Source organism: Poecilia reticulata, linkage group LG5, assembly GCF_000633615.1.
Source record: "Poecilia reticulata strain Guanapo linkage group LG5, Guppy_female_1.0+MT, whole genome shotgun sequence".
Lineage (NCBI taxonomy): Eukaryota > Metazoa > Chordata > Actinopteri > Cyprinodontiformes > Poeciliidae > Poecilia > Poecilia reticulata.
The window spans coordinates 13,572,893-13,595,563 of record NC_024335.1 but is presented as its reverse complement, the minus strand read 5'-3'; the positions used below and the strand labels follow the sequence as shown (position 1 = coordinate 13,595,563).

Sequence of the window (22,671 nt, the reverse complement as noted above, 5' to 3'; positions counted from 1 at the left end):
TAGTATGACCACAGATATGTAAATCAGTCAATCAAATTTATAAAGCACTTTCAACTGCCTTGTTGCTGAAATGTGCTTTACAAATTTGATTATCATAAATACACACACAAATACAAAGTTGTAGAACACACAGTCACACAGTAAATTTGTAGTCGAGATATAAAAGAGTTTCGTCTGTTTTGCAGTTTTCTGGGAGTTTTTTCCAGATTTGTGGTGTGTAGAAGCTGAATGCTGCTGTGTAAAACCAATTATGAAATACCAAAATTATTCTATCCATATCCTGCCCAAACAACAAAAAAAATGTTCTCAAACAATTTTTAAATAACTGAGGTCAGAAAAAACAAGGCCGCTGAGTTGCTACTTTACTGTTTGATTAAAAAAACAATTTAACCTTTTTAGATCACTTCCTAGTTTATGAGACACAACAGTTATTCTCTCTGTGGCTCACTGAAGAGGATGAGTATCATTTTGCGATAGAACTGGCATCAAACACACTGTCATGCAAGTCCAAGATTTGTTACATTGCAGAAGGGCTCTGTGATCCAGCCACAGTGAATATGATTATGACCCACTTTGACTGGGTTATAATCATATTCAGTGTAATCTCTTCACTTTATGCTCCATTCCCCTGAAGACCTCTACTTTGAACTTTCTCAGTTTCCCCAGCGCTGACTCAAGAGCCATTCTTGGCAGCCACCAATGTCTTTTTGCCTAGTTGAATCTATAAAAAACTACGGCAGTTTACATCATGGAGAAATAAAGTGCCATGCAAATGTCACATATTCCAGTTGTAAAACTCTATGTGTAAAAGGGATTTCTACATACCTTTTAGGTGACGTTACCACATTTTGTTAAGATGGGGCCACTTACGTACATTTTATTTGTAGCTTATGCTATTCAGATTTTTGAAGACTTGGTAAAAGAAAAAAAAAACTGTTCATATTCTTTGTTTAATATGAGTTAGTGCTTGTCTTTAGGATGGCTTGCAACACTTTAACTACCTAACAATTTTAACTTGACCATTTTATTGTCAATACAAAAATAATTTTCTTCTTTCAGATCTAAAACTTGTCTGACATACACAACCTTATTGAGCCAGAAAGACATTTTTTGTTTATATTCATCCTAGAGTAATTCAAAGACTATAAAAAAAACCTCTTTGTGGCACTTTTTTGTGTCACCAATTATAAAGCTATACCAAGCTAATTAACATAAAGCATTGAGAGATATGTTTTCCTCTGAATCTGCTACTTTTCTTTACTTCAAAACTGTAAAACAGACATTATACACTAGTTGCCTAGACTCTGAAAAGAAAGTGTCAATGTTAACTCAATGCTCCTTTTCCTTTAGTTCTTTTGCTCAGTAACAGTGATTAAAAATAAAACGTCTTTCCAAGGTCATCAAACTTTTATGTAGCACTTTTTTAGTCATTCGTTTTAAAAGCATTCATTAAAAATTACCCTGCCAGATTACTGTGGCCATTTTGCTCTTACTTATTGCTGAGCAAGGGTTTAGTAATGACTAAGGAAATTTAAATGATGTCTCAGGTAATCTGGTAAAGTCATTCTGCTGCTGTTTTCATGTGAGGCACCAGCCTGGATTTTAGATTCTGTCTCCGTTAGGAAAGCTTGACTGTGCAATACATAACTGCCCTCTAAAGAACAGATAGTGATGGTCAATATCTCTTCTTGACACCACTCCAATGTTTTTCATCTAAAAAGATGGAAAGCCGTAGAGAAAAAGGTTTTACTCAGTGCTCCTGCAATGTTTCACTGAGTCCACTCAGAGGCCATCTTTGCTTACGAGGTTACCTGGGAAAAACAGTTTGTGTGCTCAGTCACTGAGCATCAGCTCAATCTGATGAAACCTTTGCAATTGCTGTCTTCATAGTATGACATGTGATTTTTTGATTGGGTAGCTGCTGACCACTGTGAATGCCTGTTGCTTGCACTGTCCTCAAGCAGCTATTTGCACTTTGTTTTAGACAGTTAATAAGGTTCTAAAGAGGAACATGGTGCAACTTTGGCCTCACCCTGGCAGTAGAGGGAAGGTTTGTTAAAAAAAAATAACCTAATGGGGACTGATAATATTGCCTTTCTATTAATTGGGAATTTGAATATTGAACAGCCACCAATGATCATTAAACCTGTCCATATCATATTTTACAACCTTGGATGATTTTTTTCTATCTACTATAATGAAATTGGCTGAAAATGCATGCCTGAATCAAAAGCATTGTTTGATTAGATTGATTGATTCATCATTTATCAGTCAACTACCTATTCCAACAATTTCTATTAGTGTTCAAATAGCATCAACTTAGAACCATTGCCTTAACAAGTTAAGAAACATAAGGCTTTCCCTCTTCCACCTGTTGCTGCACACTGCTGGTCAGCTAGCTGAAGATAGACTTCTATTTCTTTCCTTCACTCAAAATAATATACACATTTAGCAGTTTGGAAATATTTCTCAACATATAGACAGTCATAGTGTAGAAACTGAAGGAGCCTTACCTTAAGTTAATGATGTTTAAAACTAAAATTGGAAAGCCACAAGTGGCATGTCTGTACATTTCAGGATTTCTACCACAATTAATTGATTAACGTACTAAATTAGTTTGATACTCTCATGCTACTTTATAAAAAACAGAACTCCAAAAAGATAGTAATGTTCAACTATACTGGAACTTGAAAACTGCCATTAAGATTAGTAGAAATGTATTCAACTTTTATATTTCTTTTTAAGTATATCTATGTTCCAAAGTGTACATAAAACATATTAGAATATTATTATAAATAACGTCCCATGGTATTTTTGAAATAATTGTTCTCAGAGGTAAAGTACAACCCAGACAGATTGCCGGTGTATCACAGGACCAATAAGCTGGCAAAGAGCCATGCACTCAGCTTTATCTAACATACGCTTTGTTGAATTGTGGGAGGAGACCATAATATCTGGAGAAAAGACCTCAGTTCAGAATCAACTCTTCTTTTTACAAAATAAATACATTTAACACATCCTATCCTGGAGGGTTRTGACCATGCCTTTTGTTGGTAAGCATGCATTCTGGATAACTTGTGTTTAGGGCATGTCTTGCTGCTGGTAGGTCTCAGGTTAGAACTAGACCTTGCGGCAGAGATTAAATCTCTTTGCCATCTTGGGAACAACTCTGAATCCCCCCCAGATGGGATCAAAAAGGCAATGAGGGGGGAAGGAGGTCAGGGAAACTCTACTTAAGCTGTTGCCCCAATGACCAGGTCTCAGATAAGCTGTAGAAGATGGATGATTGGAAGAAATTTTTAAAACGGAAATGTTTAACAAGATTCAACTGAAGCAGAAATTATTTCTGCTGATGGTTGAAATTGCATTATAACATTATTTTATTACCTGGACTAAATATGTTTCTTTTTTTTTGCCTCCAACACTAGAAATGTTTGCAAAGGCTACATCCTTCATATGGTTTAGGAAAAATGGGACAAACATAACACTTATCTCAAATAATGGGGAAAAGAGAATGACCTGTATGCAAAAGGGAGGAGGCTGAAATAAAGTAAAAAACAAATATACAAAAATGGAGGTCGATGACAAATCCCAAATGATGCACAAAGAGACAGGCAGGTGGCATTAGCAGGGTGATTTGACCAAGAACTTTTTAATTGAAAGACTTTTCAGCTGCAGAGTTGTTCACTGAACATGGAGCTGGTGATTAATTAAAAACAAGGGGCAGCTGTGAGGGAAGACAAGTAACTGATGTTGAACTGTGAAAACAAGAGCAGAATATAAATCAGTATGAAATTCCAAAATAAAGTTAAATACAAAACTAAAGTCACAAAGACTATGACAGCTTATTGGGAGGCCAGTGCCATTTCATCCTGTAATTCAAGCAGTGAGTGAAATCACCAGCCACTCCAGCATGTTTTCTGACCACAGTAAGACCCTTACATTAGTTTTGAAACCATACTTATTAGAACCTTGGCATATCTTGATACCAGGTAAGGTAAATGTTTTTTTCTACTATAGATTGTTTATGTATAACTCAATACATAATTACAACCACTTAAAAATAAGTCACTAATTTTAATGTCAGATATTTGTATAAACATGAGATCGTAGGTCACTTTCTTCCCCTTAACATTTACTTATTTGCTTCTGACATTGTCACTATACCATAGATTATTGTGGTGCCATAACTGTACATTAAAAATATTACCTCGCATGTGCTTACAGTAATCCATGAAATATAAGCAACTCAAGACAAAAGTAATCTTTTGAACTCCCACATGTGACACAGGCTCTGACCTTTGTACGTATTTCACCCACTCACACACCTACACAAGGTCTATGGAGATAAAAAAAAAACACAAAAAAGCTCCTCATTGAACATTTTCTCTTAAACCTTCCTTTAATATTATGTGTTTCTAACCTCCTGTTGCATCTTCTGAGTTTTTTTCTTTTCTTTTGGTTTCAGAGGAAACAGGCCTCCAGTGTGGACCGGATAACTCTGTACGGACTGATGGTGAAGCCCATTCAGCGATTCCCCCAGTTCATTCTCCTCTTACAGGTACAAGACATTTTTCATTCTTTCTTTTTTTTATATACAATAAATCCCACTTGAGTTCTGTTTTTATGGTGGATAGTGGGAGATATGGTCAAAATTGAAATCTGCAAAGGTAGTGAATTGATTATAGTACTTAAGTAGACAACAAGTTGTATATCGGTTCCTTTTTTACAACATCCACAGAGGTGGAGCTTTAAAAGGTAACAGGCAACCACCATCATTCCTCTCGTGGATTTATATGCTGACTTTCCTTTTTCTATTTTAAGACAAGATTTGGATTTGAGCTTGACTTGCTGTATCTGCAGCAGCTCATTTCATCCCTCAGTAGACATTGATTATCTATGAATTCAAAAGATAAGTTATGAATACGAATCAGGCATTTTCCTCCAGCTGAAACTCAATACTCCAAAGATGAAGTGTATCTATTTAATCATACATTACAGAGAAGTAAATCTGAAGGCAACAATGTACATTTGAGCTGCTTATCAAGAAAAGAACAAGCTTTTCATGGGGTCATAGTTGCAGGACAAATAGAGATATGCAAGTCATAAAACATTCAGTTTTTATTCACCGTATGAATATGCTCTGATCTCTTCAAAACTTTCCACAATACCCAAATCCTCTGATGCTGAGAGTGATTATGAGTTAGTTAAGTAACTCTTTTGGAAAGTTTTACATCCCTAGTCAGAAACTTGGAGTGCATTTGACCTAAATATTAAAATTTTGTAAAGAAATTATCACCAGGCAAAACACTATTGCCTCTTCTGTTACCAGAAGTGAAGTGTCCTGTAGAATACAGATACAAATAAAAACATGTACGAAAGGACCTTGTATAAAATGACAGCATTACTTAAAACAGCTTTGCCCATTCAGGCTCATTCATTAAACCAAAATCAGGTTTTTATCTTTATAAACATATCTACAGTTTTTCTCAAACTGTAGATATGGTTCAGTTTCCAGTTCATTGGTATAAGAAGGGTTCGGTGAATGCGCATATGCAACTGGGGGGTTCGGTACCTCAAAAAAGGTTAAGAACCACTGAGCTGGAACAAGACTCCAGTCAGTGTATCTAAAGGGTTAATTTACCAATGATGTGTTTTCCCTATTGTCTTAAAATGGTCAAACATGAAACAAATGTGCTCTTAATGATTTAAGTGGTAGTTTTCTGTTGTGAGTTGAGCATGCAGGCAGGGTGAGAAATATTGGGACTACACTAATTATTACAAATCATTAAAGGATTTAATTTGGTCACTAGTTATTTATAAAGTCATTCTCAATGAGCTTTCAGTAGAAATGATGATCCTTTTCAAAAGGCAACATGTTTTTGTTGGTGGTATGTTGTAGACGGAGCACAAMGTATGAGAAGGATTTCCTCTTGTGTGCTTCAGATAAACTAGTGTAAATGTAAAAAGAGCACATCTGGGCTCTCGGTGTCACTTTAAAATTAAATTATGCCACATTCCTCTTGATTCCTCATTGATGGCAAAACAATAGATTGATTAAAGTTGAGACCACAGATTATTCCTCATCTGATAACAAGCAGTCATGTTTGGAAATGTTGAAAAAAGCTCAACGTTCAGGATTATTGTAAAAAGAAAAAGAAGAAATTAGGCTAAACTGCAAACAGATTACTTAAAAAAAATATAACTCGCTACATATAATTAGGTACCAAAACAAACCACTTTACAGCAGCTGCCACAAACACACCAGGAGGAGCTAATTTAACCAACCCTACTGTGGAGCCACCAGAAATAAGGTGAAAATGACACCAGGTGTGACTCATAAAACAGTTACTACCACCTTGTATGCAATGGATACAGCGTTTTAGTTTGTGATTTTTAAAGCCCTTCCTGATGTTTAGCCACCTCAGGTTATTTGCTACATGCTGATGATGACTTTGTGTAATTACTTGCAACAAATAAGAACCAGGCTGCAACAAAACTGTCAGCTGTAATGATTAAGATCTGTGGTTGGTTGTGGAGCACATGTTTGCTAACTCAGATCCTTGCAGCTTAAAAAAAAAAAAAAAAAGCTAAAACGTTTCTAAAAGCTTTCAAAAAGTGTATACATTTTAGAACATAAATGATTTCACTAATGAGGCTTCTCTGAAATATATGAATGCTGTGGTTCAGTTCATCATGAACTACTGTGTGAAAATTTGAATACAACAAGGCAGGACTTCACTACAAAGGCAGACAAACTCTCTGTGCAAGCTTTGTATTATTATAGCAAAAGTCAAACTTAAATTTTACAAGTGTGTATAACTAGTATCTGCATGGCAGCTCATTCTTGGAATATAATGCCCTCGAGTTGAGGAACATTACATTTTACAGAAAATTCTTTAAATCCATGAAACAGTGGTTCATGAGTCATGATCCATTAAATTGGTAAGCATTATGTAAATTAGTACCTGTTCTATATTGAACACGTTTTAAATGTTCACTTGTATAACTTTTTATACAGTATTCTCTAATTGATATAATCATCCGATTTAATATTTTAATCTTGCTTTATCCAACCTGTGATGGACCACAGATGGCCTCTATGGCTAAATCTGGTACATTTCCATTATCATGTTGCATTTTTGTCGTTAAACAAATAAGGTGGATGGATTTGTTGTTTTTTTTCTCTTGCATCCAATCCCCTGAAGATGATGCCTGAACATTTATCTCCAACTGCAATTCATAATAATAATAATAATAATAATAATAATAAAAAGTTCAACACCAGTTTTAATATAAAACATTCCATGGAACAAATCCTTAAAACTTAATTAGTAGGACTTTCCGGAACTGCGTATTTCTAGCGAAGCTCACTAAAACGGAGAAAGTATAAAAGTATCTGAGCAAAAGTGGAACTGAACAGCTGCTTTCCACTCTGACTTTTTTAGGACATGCTTAAGAATACACCAAAGGGCCACGTGGATCGTCTTCCCCTGCAGCTCGCACTGACAGAGCTGGAGACGCTGGCTGAGAAGCTGAATGAACAGAAGCGAGTAGCTGACCAGATTGCAGAGACTCAACAACTTGCCCGCAGCGTCAGTGATCGCCTGCTCAGTAAGGTGACTGGATGCACACACCTGAACGTGCACTTGTACACTCACACACGTTTTCTCCAATGCAATCAGCTGCGAGCCAGCCTCTGAGCCCTGCAGCTCATCTGTTTTGTTATCACTGGGAGCCAAACACCTGGACATTTAACTAATATATAGCACATTACTTATATCGCTTTCCAAAGCATTAATTTTTGGTGGCATTTATATTTAGAGAAATCATCTCACAGAAACGGTGCCCATTATCATCCCTAAACAGTACCACATGCAAAGGTAGAGGCATTGCTTCTCCATTACACACTAAAATTGCAGTCCTGCTGCTGCAAATCTGAACAAATGCTGCTCTGAATAAGAAGAATTAGGGGGTAAATGAGACATTTAATTGGAAACTGTAAGAGAGCCATCTTTTTCACCCTGTCGGTCTCACGCTTTGCTCTGCAACCCCGCCCCCCCCCAACTCTCTGTTTACTCGTTTACTCCACTTAGTATACACTTCTCTTCTTCTCCTTGAGTGTTACGATGCTGTCCTCTTTCCATCTTTTCTTTTTTTAAACCCTTCTTCTCTTCCTTCCTTATTTTATATTTCTATATCAGTCATTGCTTTTCAGGACTTTGGTATGCGTTGATTCACTCAGTCTCCTCTCCTTGCATTTACAGCATTAACATGGCAGAATTCCAATATGAAGATAATCCTCCAAGTTGTTCCTGTAAACCTTCAATGAAAAATGTTTCCTTTTGTGTCGAAGGATCTGGTGTACCAGAGTAGGAAGTATAAATATTTAAGTAAGAAATCACATCCATCCATCAATTATCTTCTGCTTATTTGGGGTTGGGTCCCAGAGGCAGCAGCCTAAGCAGAGACACAGACTTCATTTTCACCTAGTAACACATGCAGTCACATCATAATACATGCAGCCATCTAGAGTCATTTGAGGCTACTGATACTGAGAAGACCAAAAATAAAAATCATAGCAGCCTATTCTATCTCTTAGAGAAACTGGATAGAGTTTTAATGATATGACAGATCACCTCGTGTTAACTAAGGACTTATTTTGTATTTCTGTGAGGTTAAATAAGTTGAATTTTGCAGACATATTTTGTGAAACAAGTTGTCAGAATCTGGCTTCCATTTTTGAATAAGACTTGATGAGCCTGATATTGTGTCTGGAATAAAAATGGGATATGATGAGAGAAAGACTGTGTTTAGCCCCCAGGGTTGTAGGAAGCCATATGTGTGAGCAGTACACTAGTCTTTGCCAGATTATTTAAACCAACCTCAGGTGCACAAAAGCACTCAACAGACTCCACATGGTCATCCAAACAAAGCCAAATTGGTAAAGCTGTGACAGAGAAATCAAAATCCCCTCTTTCTGCTTCCATAGGACTTAAGAGGTAAAGCTGTAGACAAGCGTTACTACTCCAAAAAAGCTTGATTAACAAGTCTGACCATGTTTAGCATGTAGCTTTAATGTTAAAAAAATGTTGTGACCACAATCTGTTTAAAATGCGGAGAGGGACCTCAAGCGAGCTGTGTAGAATTAACTAAATTCAATAAACTGAAGTAATGTTAGGGAGACTGGGCCAAAATTCTTGCACACTAATTGAAAGACAGATGCAGTAACATGTAATTCTCAAAGTACTGTGAATTATTGGCACTGACACGTTTAAAACCTGCAGTGTGCTTTACCTTTTCACACACAGTGTTCTGATTTTATCTTGGATAAAAATTGTCGCCGTGGAATCTGCTGCTTGGTTTTGAAGTATTGAGGTTAGGTTCAGTTAGGGGTTTGTAAAATGTTAGATTTTAAAATCTTATTAGTTCATTATGTAGTGGGTAGAGTTTCTTGTAATGTATGCATCATGCAGACTTACCAGGTTATTACTTTCAAGACAAGAACTAAAAAAGGTAAAGCAGCATTTATTTTTCCTCATTTCTGAGACTCTGGGAAACTGTTAGCACTTTTAAATCCCTTCTTTGTTTACTGCAGCTCAACTGTAAATGTCAAATGTTGTTTTAGCATTCTTACATCAGTTTTTAAACATCTCTTGGCTTTTTACTAAATTCATAGTAATTCTTGTTATGCATTTCTTTGCTTTAATGTACTATTTTGTACCTTCATACCTTTGTTTTCTCCTAAGACACCTTGAGTTATCTTAAGTGTGAATGGCTTTTATAACTTCATCCCTCTAAACTGATTTAAGCTGTCAAAGCAAAGTTGAACCAAAGTGATCAAAAATAAACCTTTAGCTGTTCTTTGCTTAACATATGTGTGGGTGAAGTAACCAGCATGTGCCAACACAGTTTTCGGTAACTGCATCTGTTATAAAATGTTTTAAGTACATTTATGAATGAATTTACTCATGCAACAAACTGTGTCTGTATTTATATGTTTTTGTATTGGTTCTGTTATTGTGGCAGAAAGGATTGTGTGTCCCAGCGCTCATAAGCAAATACGATTTCTGTTTGTACTCGGGTTGATAAAATGCCATATACAAAGTCATTTTTAAAAAATGATCAAAAGGGAGTTTTGGAAGCACTTATTTAGAAAATTACAAGCATTTCAGACAATGCAGAAGCTCATAAGAAGTAAATGTGTCTCTTAGGTTTTTCCTAAACCACTTTGTAAATACATTATGGAAAAGTCTTTCAAGGGTGCAATCTTTTTTAAACAAGGTAAACTGAATGAACAGTGCTGTGAACATGCAACTGTGCATATGCATACATGCATGTTCCATGACCTTCAGCACAATGAATGTGCTTCTAATCCCAGATGAGATATTGTTTCTTTTGACTTTCTTGTCCTCTAGGCCCTGTGCTCCAGAGGATTGGAGCTCTGTGATACTGTCTCATCTGCCTTTGATCTGATTGTTGTGTCCCTTTTAGCAACTGAACTCGGAGCAGAGGTCACTGGTCCTTTGTGAAACACTTATTGAGACTGTGTATGGCGAGCGGGGACAAGTCCTGAAATCGAAGGAGAGGAAGGTCTTCCTTTTTGATGATGTGCTCATCTGTGCCAACATAAATGTCAAGTAAGTCCCTGTTGTTGAGCAAATTGAATAAATCATTCATTCAGAAATAGTTTGCTAATGTCTAGATATTGCACTTTTTTTTTTTTTTTTAAGTTGAGCTTAGGAGAGTACACATTTTGGAGAAATACATATTTGATTAAAAAGGGCTCCTATGGGATGCCTGAGGTTTTGCAAAGATAATTTGGCGAGCTACACAGTAAAGAGAAAAGACTGCAAGGGCTTTTGAACACTATCTGAAGTTGCAGGAGCTTTATCAGCATTAAACAAATGGTAGAATCCCTAACAACAGCTTGAGGAGTCCCAGATTACTGACATAAAACGTGTTTGGTTTATTTCCAATTTATCTTCCTTGTCAGCACCATTGATCATATCTCTCTCTTCCTGTCTCTCTTACCCAAGTAGTAAACAAGGAAAGTTTTATTTTTATTAATTTTTTTATTTTAGCGAAGTCCCTGTCAAGGATATTACTTGAAGCCATCTTGTGCAGCCCCCAAAGGATAATATTATTTTATGTTTCATTTCAACACCAATATGCAGAGGCTTACAGGGTATACCGTTTAGGAACTTCACAAAAATGATAGCAATGTTAATTCTCATCTAGAGTAAATAACAAATAATTAATTCCACCAAAGGTATTATTTTAAAAAAACAAAAAAACAACAAAAACAATAAGTGATGATGTATATCAAGATATTTTTCCTGCAATCTGATAAGTCTAAGTCAAATAATGAATATAATGACCTGATAGTGATATAATAAAATATTTAATATCTTCTTCAAAGTCAGATGGTTAGTATTTGTTTGGCTTGCTTTTAAGTTGTACCTAAGTTGTTTGTGTTTTCTTCCCCAAGCTTCCAACAGTTCTTAACAGACCAGCCATATTTTTTATTTTTTTTTTATGAGATTGAGACTTTTTGATAGTCACTCCAAAGCATTGACCTTAATTTATTTAATAATTAACTTGGCGGTGTGCTTAGAACCGTTCATTTGAAATACCCATTTGTGACTAGGTTTTAACAGACTTGCTGATTTCTTTGGTTTTTACACATAATGTTCTTATGATGAATGCCGTTCTGTGCAGTACACCTGACTCAACAAAGTAAAAAACATCCACACACCACAATGTTGCCACGTTTGGACTTCACAATCAAGTTGGTGTTCTTGGCCTTACAAACTTCCTCCTTTTTTGTGTAATGATTTTTAAAATGACTATATACTTCAATATTAGTTTCATCCATCCAGACAACATGTATCCAAAATAAAAGGTTGTTTTACCCTGAGCACATTTGCAAACTTTTATCTGAATTTTTATGGTACTTTTCAAGTAAAAGCTTCTACTGTGCTAAGTGGCCTTTGTTAGTGAAGGACTCGTTTCACTCTGGATAATGACGCTGTCCTTTCAGGTTTAGCCAGGATCTTCACAAACCCTTTTTCTATTGTGGAGGGGTTGACACTCACATTTCAAACCAGAACCATTTTATCTCTGGGCCACAGGTGTGCCTCGGTTCAAATGAAATGTTGTGAATTAACCTATCAGAAGCTTGCAAAGCCATCACATAAATACTCAAAAATCCTAACTGACCAGAAACAGGACATTTTTAGTCTGATTTAATATCAGAAAAAGAAGAAAGCAATTTTTTTTTTTTACATTTCTTTTCACGAGTGTTTTTACATTTCTGGAATCAATTGTGTATAAATCCCTTTTTTATTTCTGCTTATCTGAATATCCTAGTGGACAATTCTAGTAGTTGCCTAACTTTGTTTTAAAATTTCCTGGTTGTTTAAACAAATTTGGTAACTATTTCCTACAGAGGACCTCCGGATATTAGCAGCCTCGTTCCTGTTGGCCCCAAGTACACCATGAAGTGGAGCGCCACCCTTCAGCATGTGCAAGTAGTGGAAGTTGGCCAGGAGAACTCTCAAAGCAAAGACACCTTGTTTCAGCAGAGTGGGACTAAGAGGCCAAGTGGGGCCTGCAATTCAGGTAAAAACAAATATGTGAACTTGTGCCGCTGCAATATTTCCCTATGCTTCACCCCCTGGTTAATCTCATCACTTTAAACTGACTGTTAGTCTCAGCCTCTTTCTCTGAGTCAGCAAGGCTAATCTGTTCCTGTTCTCAAGTGGAGAGAGGAGATGGAGGGGTGGAGATGCAGTCATGCTGCTTGTCACTCTGATTGAGGATGTGTTTGTGAGGGGGATAGTGATGATGGTCACTTGTTCCTGTGTGCCTGCGGTGTTTTATCTTGGAGAGTAATGCTGGGGTAGGGAGCCCCAAGCTGCATCATCCTCACGGTCTCATCTCAGTCTCTGATAGACCACAAACATGTCTGGAGAGGAGTCATCAATCCGCCGAGATTATTCCTTGCCTTTCTAGGACCAATTAGAGAGCCGGTAGCGGCAGATAGGAATCTGTGGTTGAAACAGTAGTTCTCCCACCACCTCTCACAATACCCCGGTGTGTACCAAGCTTGACGAGATCCCTGATAAATGTGCCATGGGAAAAGGAAGATACAAAGCCTTATCGGGATGTAATGCAGCACACTTTGTAAAGTTGCTGCTCCATGACTTAAATATTAATGGTGCCTTCTTCAGTGCTCCTTGTGTCACGCTCAGTAAGCACCTACTCTTTTGAGAGCTGGTTTATATTCTCTCTGGATTTAGTTTTTTTTTTCGTCTTTTGTTCAGGTAGTTTATACTCATATCCTCACAGCTTTGCTGCAAGGTTTTGGGATCATTTAGGATTAGCTCTCAGTGCAGCCTTCTGCAAGTTTCTCCAACTCTAAAATATTGGATGGTGAAGGAATCCTTCTTTTTTTTTCCTTTTTTCTTTCTTTTTTTGACCCTTTTGGGGTAGTGTCTGTCCCAAAGCCAGTTGCATCAGTTGCCAAATTTTCAATTGGATTTGCAGTACCATGTATTTACATACCATGTGATGTAATTCAGCATAGTGTCTTGTTGACATGCCTAACCCCCTTAGCGTAACTTAAAATCAAATCATTTTTCACCTTCCACCCCACAGACATGTCTTTAGAGAAAAAAAAAAAACTTGACTGCAGGCGGGTTTGTTTTTTTCCCCTCAAACCTTCCATCATTCTGTGTCTTTATTCTGCTGTTGGGCTTCTTGTCTGTATCCCCCAAAACATGGAGAGCCAAACAATGTTAATGTGTTTTCCCTGAAAGCCAGTTGTTCCAGGTGTTTATTCTCTTACACTGACTTACCCCCTTTCACACGCTTTTATTCCTGCTTCCCGTATGACCCACTGTCAGAAATGCTGTTTTTTTGGGGGGGGTGGGGGGGGTTTCCATCAGTGGTGTGTAGCAGAGGGTTTGGCTGGAGATCAGACAAGGTTTTTGACATAAGCATTGAAGCTGCTTTGTCTTTAAAGCCACTAGCTAGCATCACTGGCACAGTGGATGAGTGTGAGGACAGACCCCTCTGGGCTCAGGCCTTCCACACCAGTGAATTATGTGCCTTGTGGCCAGCGAGGATAGTCATGTCTTAGTGTATAAACCATATCCTGCCTCACCAACTGGATTATGTTGGATTACAACTCAGCACATTCACCTCTTGGGCTGTAGCCAAAAACAGGCCCGGGAAGACCAGGGGAACCTGCACAAAGGTCCAGGCAATCCCTTTGAAGAAGACAATGCTCTGACATTGTTCTTTCAGCACACGACACTACCCCTTTATATTCAGATGTCTCACCTATTGATTTGCTTGCACAGATGACAGATGTCACTGTGTGCCAGTGTCAAAGATCCTATTAAACCCCCAAAGCTACAATGGCACTCTTTAGATGAATAACACCAGCCCACCCTTCCCCATTTCCCTCTCCCATAGTCTCTCTTATGACTCTGCTCTCACTCCGTTTATGCAGGCGAATAGCAAAACAGCTGCAGGTCCCCTCGGATGAGCACGCCTCACTAAACTCGCCGACCTACTCGCCTCTCCTGCTACTTTATTATGTGGCAGCGGAGACAGTGCAACGGCTGCTTTGGAGCAAAATCTACCTGCAGAATTTAATTAGGCAACTCTCACAGAGCTTGCTGCCGGAGAAATGTGGGCCAGGGGAGCTGGGACGGGGGACGGCAGACAGGAGGAGACGTGGGTATTGATTCCTGGTACTGGGAGAGAAAGACTTTGAAGCCTACGGACCTCAAATCGATGCTGAATTTTGCGTCTAATGAGACACCTGCATTCTCTTTGGCCAGCAAAGGGCATCATAGCCCCAAATAACAGTTTCTCCATCTAATTTTTTTTCTTTACTCATAAATTCACTCTCTGTAGTTCAACAAATAATGGTGATCGATTCTTCTATACTCTGAAACTCTTTTATTAGTGCCCACTAGACTTTCAACCAAAGCAACTTCACCACCTGCACCCATATTAGTTCTGTCAGACAATGCCTTCCTTTTCCTGTTGATGGACAAGAATTTGACCTTGAGCTTTTACTTTTTAATCTACATGCAAAGACAAATTGGAGACTGGTAAAAATTGTCTTGTAGGATCTAATCTTACAAATTAATAAAAATTCAAATACACAAAAGGGTGGATAAATAAAATGTGTGGATATGCAATGGTATAATAATAATATTTCTAAAGAGAAGATAAACAGATATTGGTGAAAAATGATATAACATTTTCAATGAATAACTTAATACTTCACTGCATATCAGAGCTTCTGCCTCACAGAGCTCTTCCCCCGTGCCTCTCGCCGCACAGCTCCTTCAGACTAGGGGCAGCAGTAATTAGAAAGCACCTGGTGGAACTGTGCATATGCTGAGCTTTTCATACAAACTACTTCTCAACGCCCCCAAGAACGGTCGTAAACGGCATAATGGACCAACATTGTTTGTGATGATGTGCTAAAGGTGGAGTGTCAGAAAGAGTAGGAGCTGTCAAAATGGGAAGTCAAATTTATTTTAAATTGTTTATATATGCACAGCATTTTTGCAATAATTGGCAGTAACATAGCTAATTGACTGCTATAGATTAGCACTATGTGCCTGGAAAATACACAATGCCTCTCCTTTAAAAAATAAATGTACAAATTTCTTTATTTAAAGGGATTCATTTTAAATGCAGACAATATTTGACAAGTAATTCCTAATCATATTATTATTTTTTCCATATTTTAATGACACTGTGACCAGAAACAGATCGTGTATTTCTACCTTTTAGAGTGCCAACACAATAGTTTTAACTTGACGTGACAGGGCGCGTCCCCTAAGTTGTGTTTCAATGTGAATTAGAATTTTTTTCAATCCCTTTTGAACTATTCTCCATTCCCTACAAAAATAGCACATTTTTATAAATGATTAATCCCCTTTCTCTGTAATCGGAGGCAAAGCCTTCATCTGTAATCACAACATTCAAATGATTCATATAATTGCTAACAAGTGTTCTGCATGTCAGCACAACCTAGAAAACAGCAAAAATTTTGACCACTATATTCAGTGGCTTTACTCATAAAAGAGCATTAACTGCAGATATACATGCTCTATTTTGGATTCTGTGCTCTATTGTAATAGTAACATGACAGTTGCTCAAGACAAAAACTTTTAAATACTGGAACTTAAAAAAGCTACATAAAAGAACGAGTAAACTAACAATTTGGAGTAGAATAGCTTTGTAAAGTACTGGTATACTTGATCAAACAAATGACTATTAGTGCAAATCAGGTGATATCAAACTTGAAACATGTAATGTAAATGATCTCTACAGCATAAGAATAACAGCATTTACCTGTTTTGAGTTGAAGTAGTTGTTGGCTCAATGAAACTGACTAAATAGTTGCGTTTTATCACCGTGTATTGAGTCTGTGACTCTCAGCATGTGCTGCATTATGCAATCTGATGCTTATATCCAAACTCTGTTGTGCCCATCTCCCAGGTAAAGCTCTCCTGGGCCCTCCACGGTTGTACCAGGAGCTGCAGGAACTTCAACATGACCTTTCAGTTGTGGAAGAGGTTACTCTGCTAGTGGGCACACTGCAGGGGATATACCAGGTACGTCTTGAACCTACATATTGCAGTTAATCTCAAAACATGTAAAGACCAAAAAAAAAAAGCCAATTACCAAAATGTAGTCTGTTCTGTTCACATGCATCACATCACTGCACAGGCTAGGCTACTAAATTTGGCCTTTGAGAAAAACGCTCAGAGAGACTGATGCTGAAGAATTAATTTAACTTATGCCAAGAATGCTTTTAGCATCACAAATTATTTGTGATCAAGTTATCAAAAGATGGTAAATTAAAATGTTTTATTCATAGAAGTACAACTTACCAGCAGAGGCTCACCTCACAAAACATTTGAAACCTCTCAATACTATGAGAGGTACAACAGAGAACCCATTAAGATACTTAAACAGTTAAAGGTGGAAAATCCAAGAGGTAGGAACTCTACAAACAGAAGGACACATTTTTCAGCTTTTTCACCTGAAAAGAAAAAAAGATTTTCAAGATGTTATTAAAATAAAACTACTTTTTCAAATTATTAATTTGCAGAAGCACATGTTCTTCCATCTTTCTCCCCTAAAATAGTGCCACAAGGGTGGGAATGAGATGTTCTCACTGATAGAAAAGAAACCATCGACACCCTCCTGTACTGTACAAATCGGTGGCTTTCCTTGTAATTTTCTGGTATCACATTTACGACACTACATGCTACATACAGTAGCACAACCAGGGAGGTAGACTCCAGTAATCACCCGAGTTTCACTGGCTAATGGTTGCACCCTTGCTTCTCCGGGCTTAATGAGCACAATGTCCTCAGGAGAAGTGATGCTGGTCTGGYACTTAATGGCTGGTATTCTTTTCCACCTAGTTATAATACTGTCTGTTGAAAAAAATAAAATAGACAAAATACTTCTACACAGCTCATTTGCTGCAGAAAATTGATTTCATTCTATTTGACTTGAGGGCCCAGGCTTTACAATAAAATGGATGTCAGAACTGAAATAAATTCAGAGTTATATTTGAGTGAATGAACAAGATTGCACAGTTTATTATCTGAAGAAAATTGGTTCAAACAATGCACTGCAGGTTTTGCAAAAAAAAAAAAAAAAAAAAAAAAAGCATACCTTAGGACTGTGAGCTTCTACAGGATGCTCCTTTGGTTTTCATCTGCATGACTTGTGCTGTGTACTTGAGGACCTGTGCATGCCTTAGTTTAGAATCAGCCACTTTTAAATATGTGTGTCTTTCTTTCAAAGAACCTAAACACCACCGTGTCCCAGGACTGGTGTCTGGCTCTGCAGAGGCTTATCCGCATCAAAGAAGAACAAATCCAGTGTGCTAACAAGTGTCGCTTACGCCTGCAGGTGCCTGGCAGGCCAGACAAGTGAGTAGAATTTCACATAAGGTAAAGCTCTAATTGAAACGTGCAGCTAATGGCATATTTGGGAATAAGAAAATATGACAATAAAAGTTGAGACAACACAAAATGATGTCCTCCTTGTGGTAGCTCACTAAAACGTTTTTAATTTTGATATTATTTTAATGGCAATTAAACCAGACTCACAAAGGAATAGTCCAGTTTTATTTTATTTCAGACAATAAATTACGCAAGACATTATGATAATGGTGAAAATAAGAATACAAATGTGGTTAGTCTAGTCTGTTTATACAGCATAGATTTAAAATAGAATCTCATGGAATATAAAATATAATTTAGTTTAATAATTTTTTATTATGCGTTACAAATGCACAAAAAAGTATACGCTTCCAGGACAATCTTTGAGGTTTGTCTGTGAAACACAGATCTTACGTTAGATTTTCTTTTTTTACATACAAAATTGAACCATTATTCTTTAAATATTTGTTTCTTTTCAGTGTGCTGTTTCTGTGGATGACACATGTTGGATCCACTTCAGATAAACAAGTATTCTTAAAAAGCATTTCAGCAAGTTTTCTTTTGTCTTTTCAAGTAATCTCAACTACTTCACTCAATCCATAACTATGTTGATACTGACTTACTACAGGTTCTTCCAAAACTATTCTGACTTCTTCAGGACAAAGTTCAGTGTGTTTTATTGGAATTGTATTTGATGGCCCGTCACAAAGTAGTACAAAAATACAGGAATTGGGCCAGATGAGGCCAAAATTCCACTTTTTGACCTACGTACACCTGCAGGTCACCCTTCATTGTAACCACCATCTTCATTGTGAAATATGGTGGTGACAAAACTATGCGGCTGTTTTGGAGGATGGTCATAGATGATGGGAAAACGATCCTACTAATTTAGAGCATAGCTTTAAAAATAATTACACATTTTATTTAAAAGTGCCTTTCATAACAGTCAATGATAGTTTCCAAGAAAGTAAAAACAACAAACATTAAGAGACATGTAGCAGTGAATCACAAGAAGTTGGCAACCCGTTAGAGCCTGCAAAAAACTTCCAGATGGATCCATCCATCCATCCATCCATCCATCCATCCATCCATCCATCCATCCATCCATCCATCCATCCATCCATCCATCCATCCATCCATCCATCCATCNTCCATCCATCCATCCATCCATCCATCCATCCATCCATCCATCCATCCATCCATCCATCCATCCATCCATCCATCCATCCATTATTCAACACGCTTATCCCTTGTGGGGTTTAGAAATTCTTCTTTAATTGTAGTCTCTTTATTGATTATTTTAAAATGAAGGTTGAATAAAATATGAAGTAGAATATAAAAAAATGTGTTTGGATATTTTAGAATTGGATGTTTAACCATTAAAGAGAAAAAAAAAACACTGCTTAATTTTTCTGGGATCCTACAACATCTCATCTTTCTGGGTTCAGAAAGACAGCTTGTGTAAAACCATTTTCTCACCTTCCATTAAAGGAAGTGAGGTGACATATGGTATCTCCTATTACTGAGGATCATTGGGCAACTGGAACACCTTTGCATTTCTACAAATTAAATATGAGAACGGTTTGCTCTGCCTTGAGGGGATAATTGCCTAACTAGAGTATATTTTTTTAATTCTGTGAATGAATAAATAAAAAAAATGTCACAAAATGTTCTGTTTGTATAATTTATTGGTTTCGCTCTGCTTTACTTGAACTTTTTGCATAGCTTGGACTACCTACAATTCATGATGAAAATCCATGCTACATTATTTTTCAGTTTAGGGACTGATCTCTCAGTCTGAGGGTTTCCTAGTTTAAGTTAACACTTTAAAATGTGTGAGGGAGTTTATATAACCACTTCTAAAGAAAGAGTTCATAAGGGCTTTACTGTCTGCTTCTTTTGAAGATTAAGGCTTAGATGGTCAAAGAGTCAAAAGATCTGTTGAAAGATATACATGGTTTTCTTTTAAGTTAGTTAAATTTTGGTTTGTGACTGAATCAGTAATTTGATTATATACTTTAGTTTCAATCTCAGTTTACTGTAAACTGGAATATTGTGACCTGTGCAGTGATTCATCCAACCATACAGATCCAGACATAGTGAAATGCTAAATGTCGAAGGGAAACACGTTTCTATTTTATTCTCTTTGCACTGTTTTGTAATATACTGCTGTATTTTACAGAACGGTGTTTGTCATTTAGCGTTTAACCTCTCTTTGTGTTCTTTTTTACAGTCTGCATTTTTGTGGAAATGTAATTTTTAAAATCCTCTATGAAATGTAGTTTTCTCAATGCCTCAACCCCCATGAAAGCTCTATAATTAACCAAAATGCAATGAAGTAAGAATAGAAATACCTCGTGAATTGAAAGCTTCTGGGCACAACAACAATGGCAAATGTACAACATTTTTCCCTTTGACCTTGTCGTTATCACTGATTCAACCACAGATTCACTCTGTATTTAGAATTTAAATGTTTAATCAGAGAAGCAGTCTTCGTTTATCTCAGTTTCACATGGGCAATCAAACAGACTCTTGAAGTGGCTTCACTGTCATACATGAAGTTTAAAATATGGAGGTGAATTTATGTGGGTGGCATGATTACTGAAGGACTGAACACCTACTTGGAGAACAACAAAGATGGCAAGAAGAGAGTATGAGTAGCTTAGAGTGTTACAGAGGAGCTGCTGGGAATAGCAAATAATGGCAGATTATAATGGATCCAATTTTGTGGCTTCTGTTGGGAATTGGATAAGAAACAAGCAGGGGGGGACAGAAAGAGAAAGATTGTGATAAAGAAGCTGGAGCCCTGCAGAGACAGAATAAGCAGAACGAGGAGAGGAAGAAAGAGAGTGAAAGTGATGAGCGACCCCCTCCATGAAAGGCTTGGCTTGGTGCCGGCAGGGCAGTGGCAGTCAAAGTAGAGGGCCTAATGCTTCAGAGCCAGGGAGAATCAAACTGTGCCAAGCCAAGTTAAAGTGACAGCTTGAGCAGAGTAGCAGCTCAGATCAGTTCTCCCACATCTCCCAGCTTCCTCATCGGCTGTCACCCCAGGCCTGCAGGGCCAATCTGCTTACTCAGATGTTTGGTGGAGCCAGATGTCATGCTTACAACAGAGCCCCCAAATTCCCCTTAAAGAGGTAACCTATTTGCTGAACTCTTGCAATAATGTTGTCAGAAATTGCATTGACAAGATTTTCCACCTCATGCATAGGTGCCTGCTATACAGTATATATTTGTCTTTAAGATTTAGATTATGTAGACCAGGGTTTCTCAATCCCTGTCCTCAGGGTCCACTGCCCTGCATGTTTTAGACACGTCTCTGCTCCAGTACACCTGATTCAAATGATTGCACTGGCTCCTGCATGTCACCAAGTGCTGCAGAAGCCTGTTAATCACCCACTTATTCAAGTTGGGTGCAGTAGAAGGGAAACACCTAAAACATGCAGGGAATTGAAAACACTAATGTAGACCAAGACCTGGGCTTAAATCATGCAAGGAAATGGTCCTGGGATTTGGGGAGCAAGAGAGATGGATATCCTGAAGGCAAACGGGGTCAAATTTTGGTTGTGTGATAGCAATCTAATTGGACGGTTGGACCACCATGAGCCTGGGGGCACAGGGTGACAGGTGGCACAGCGGGTGCTCAAAATCATTTTGACACTACCCAGGGTGCAATAGTGGCAGATTGCAGAGAACAGTACTGGCCAGACTCTGTCTGCTGAGATTCTTCCACAAACACAAACGCACCAACACATTCATAAACATATTTATGGAAAAGTTTGATTTATTTTTTATTTTTTTACTCTTCCTGCTTCCTTTTGCTACTAATTTGACAATTAATCAGCTTTGTGCAACATTACTTCCAGCATCTGTGTTTGCGAGTTACACATCTTCACACAAGCTTCCTGGTGACAAATGCAAATGCACTTAAGCAAGCATATGTTTCAATAAAAGTGGCACACATTAAGAAACACACATCCACACGCCTGCATTTGGTGTTGAGCCTTTTCTCTGCTGGTGAGAGAGTGGTACCGCAGCAGGGACCCCCTGTACTGAGTTGGTCCCCTCCTGTCTGCCCAGGAGCAAGTCTCTGCAGTCAGGCAGCACATCACAGCCTCAACACTGCAAACAGACGAGTACGTGGAGAGAATCCTGACTGCTGCCTCAAAGGCACCCTCCTACGTGTGACAGCAGTTCATTAACATCCACTTTAGGTGCATATGCAGGAGCAACCAAAGGCCCCGATATGGGGACCATGCTGTGACATGCAGCAGATATGAAGTTCACATTTTATAGTTAAACTAAATGTGTTTGTTGATTTTCTTTTTTCTTTGCCAACCATCTCCAAGCACAGACTGTTCATGAGAGGACCTATCATTTTTGCTTAAGAGTGTATTATTTGCAGATGACTTACCATTGTAAGGGCAACAGGTCCGTTCATACTTAGAAGACTGATACTTACCCAAGTCATCCTTACTGCCTGACTCATCCAGATAGACGAGTCTCACTTTGACTCCTTACAAAATATTTATTTGTGAGTAGAGTTGTTTGTTGATTCGAAGGAAAATACATAAGTTGATGTAGCATTTGTGAGGCAAAAGCAGTTATGACACATAAACAACTGATTGATTTATCTTAACTTACAATTTAAATGCAAGTGTATATATATATA

General features: G+C 37.7%; 1 protein-coding gene across 1 annotated transcript in view; it reads left to right on the top strand.

Annotated features, from left to right (window-relative positions):
* The window catches only part of arhgef10la (Rho guanine nucleotide exchange factor (GEF) 10-like a), a 131,819-nt gene that overhangs the window by 37,502 nt on the left and 71,646 nt on the right, over positions 1-22,671 (top strand). The window contains exons 13-18 of the mRNA XM_017304635.1: positions 4,469-4,561; positions 7,449-7,619; positions 10,495-10,640; positions 12,452-12,624; positions 16,537-16,652; positions 17,860-17,987. Coding sequence (XP_017160124.1) covers positions 4,469-4,561; positions 7,449-7,619; positions 10,495-10,640; positions 12,452-12,624; positions 16,537-16,652; positions 17,860-17,987 — 827 coding nt within the window. The remainder of the gene's footprint in view (positions 1-4,468; positions 4,562-7,448; positions 7,620-10,494; positions 10,641-12,451; positions 12,625-16,536; positions 16,653-17,859; positions 17,988-22,671) is intronic.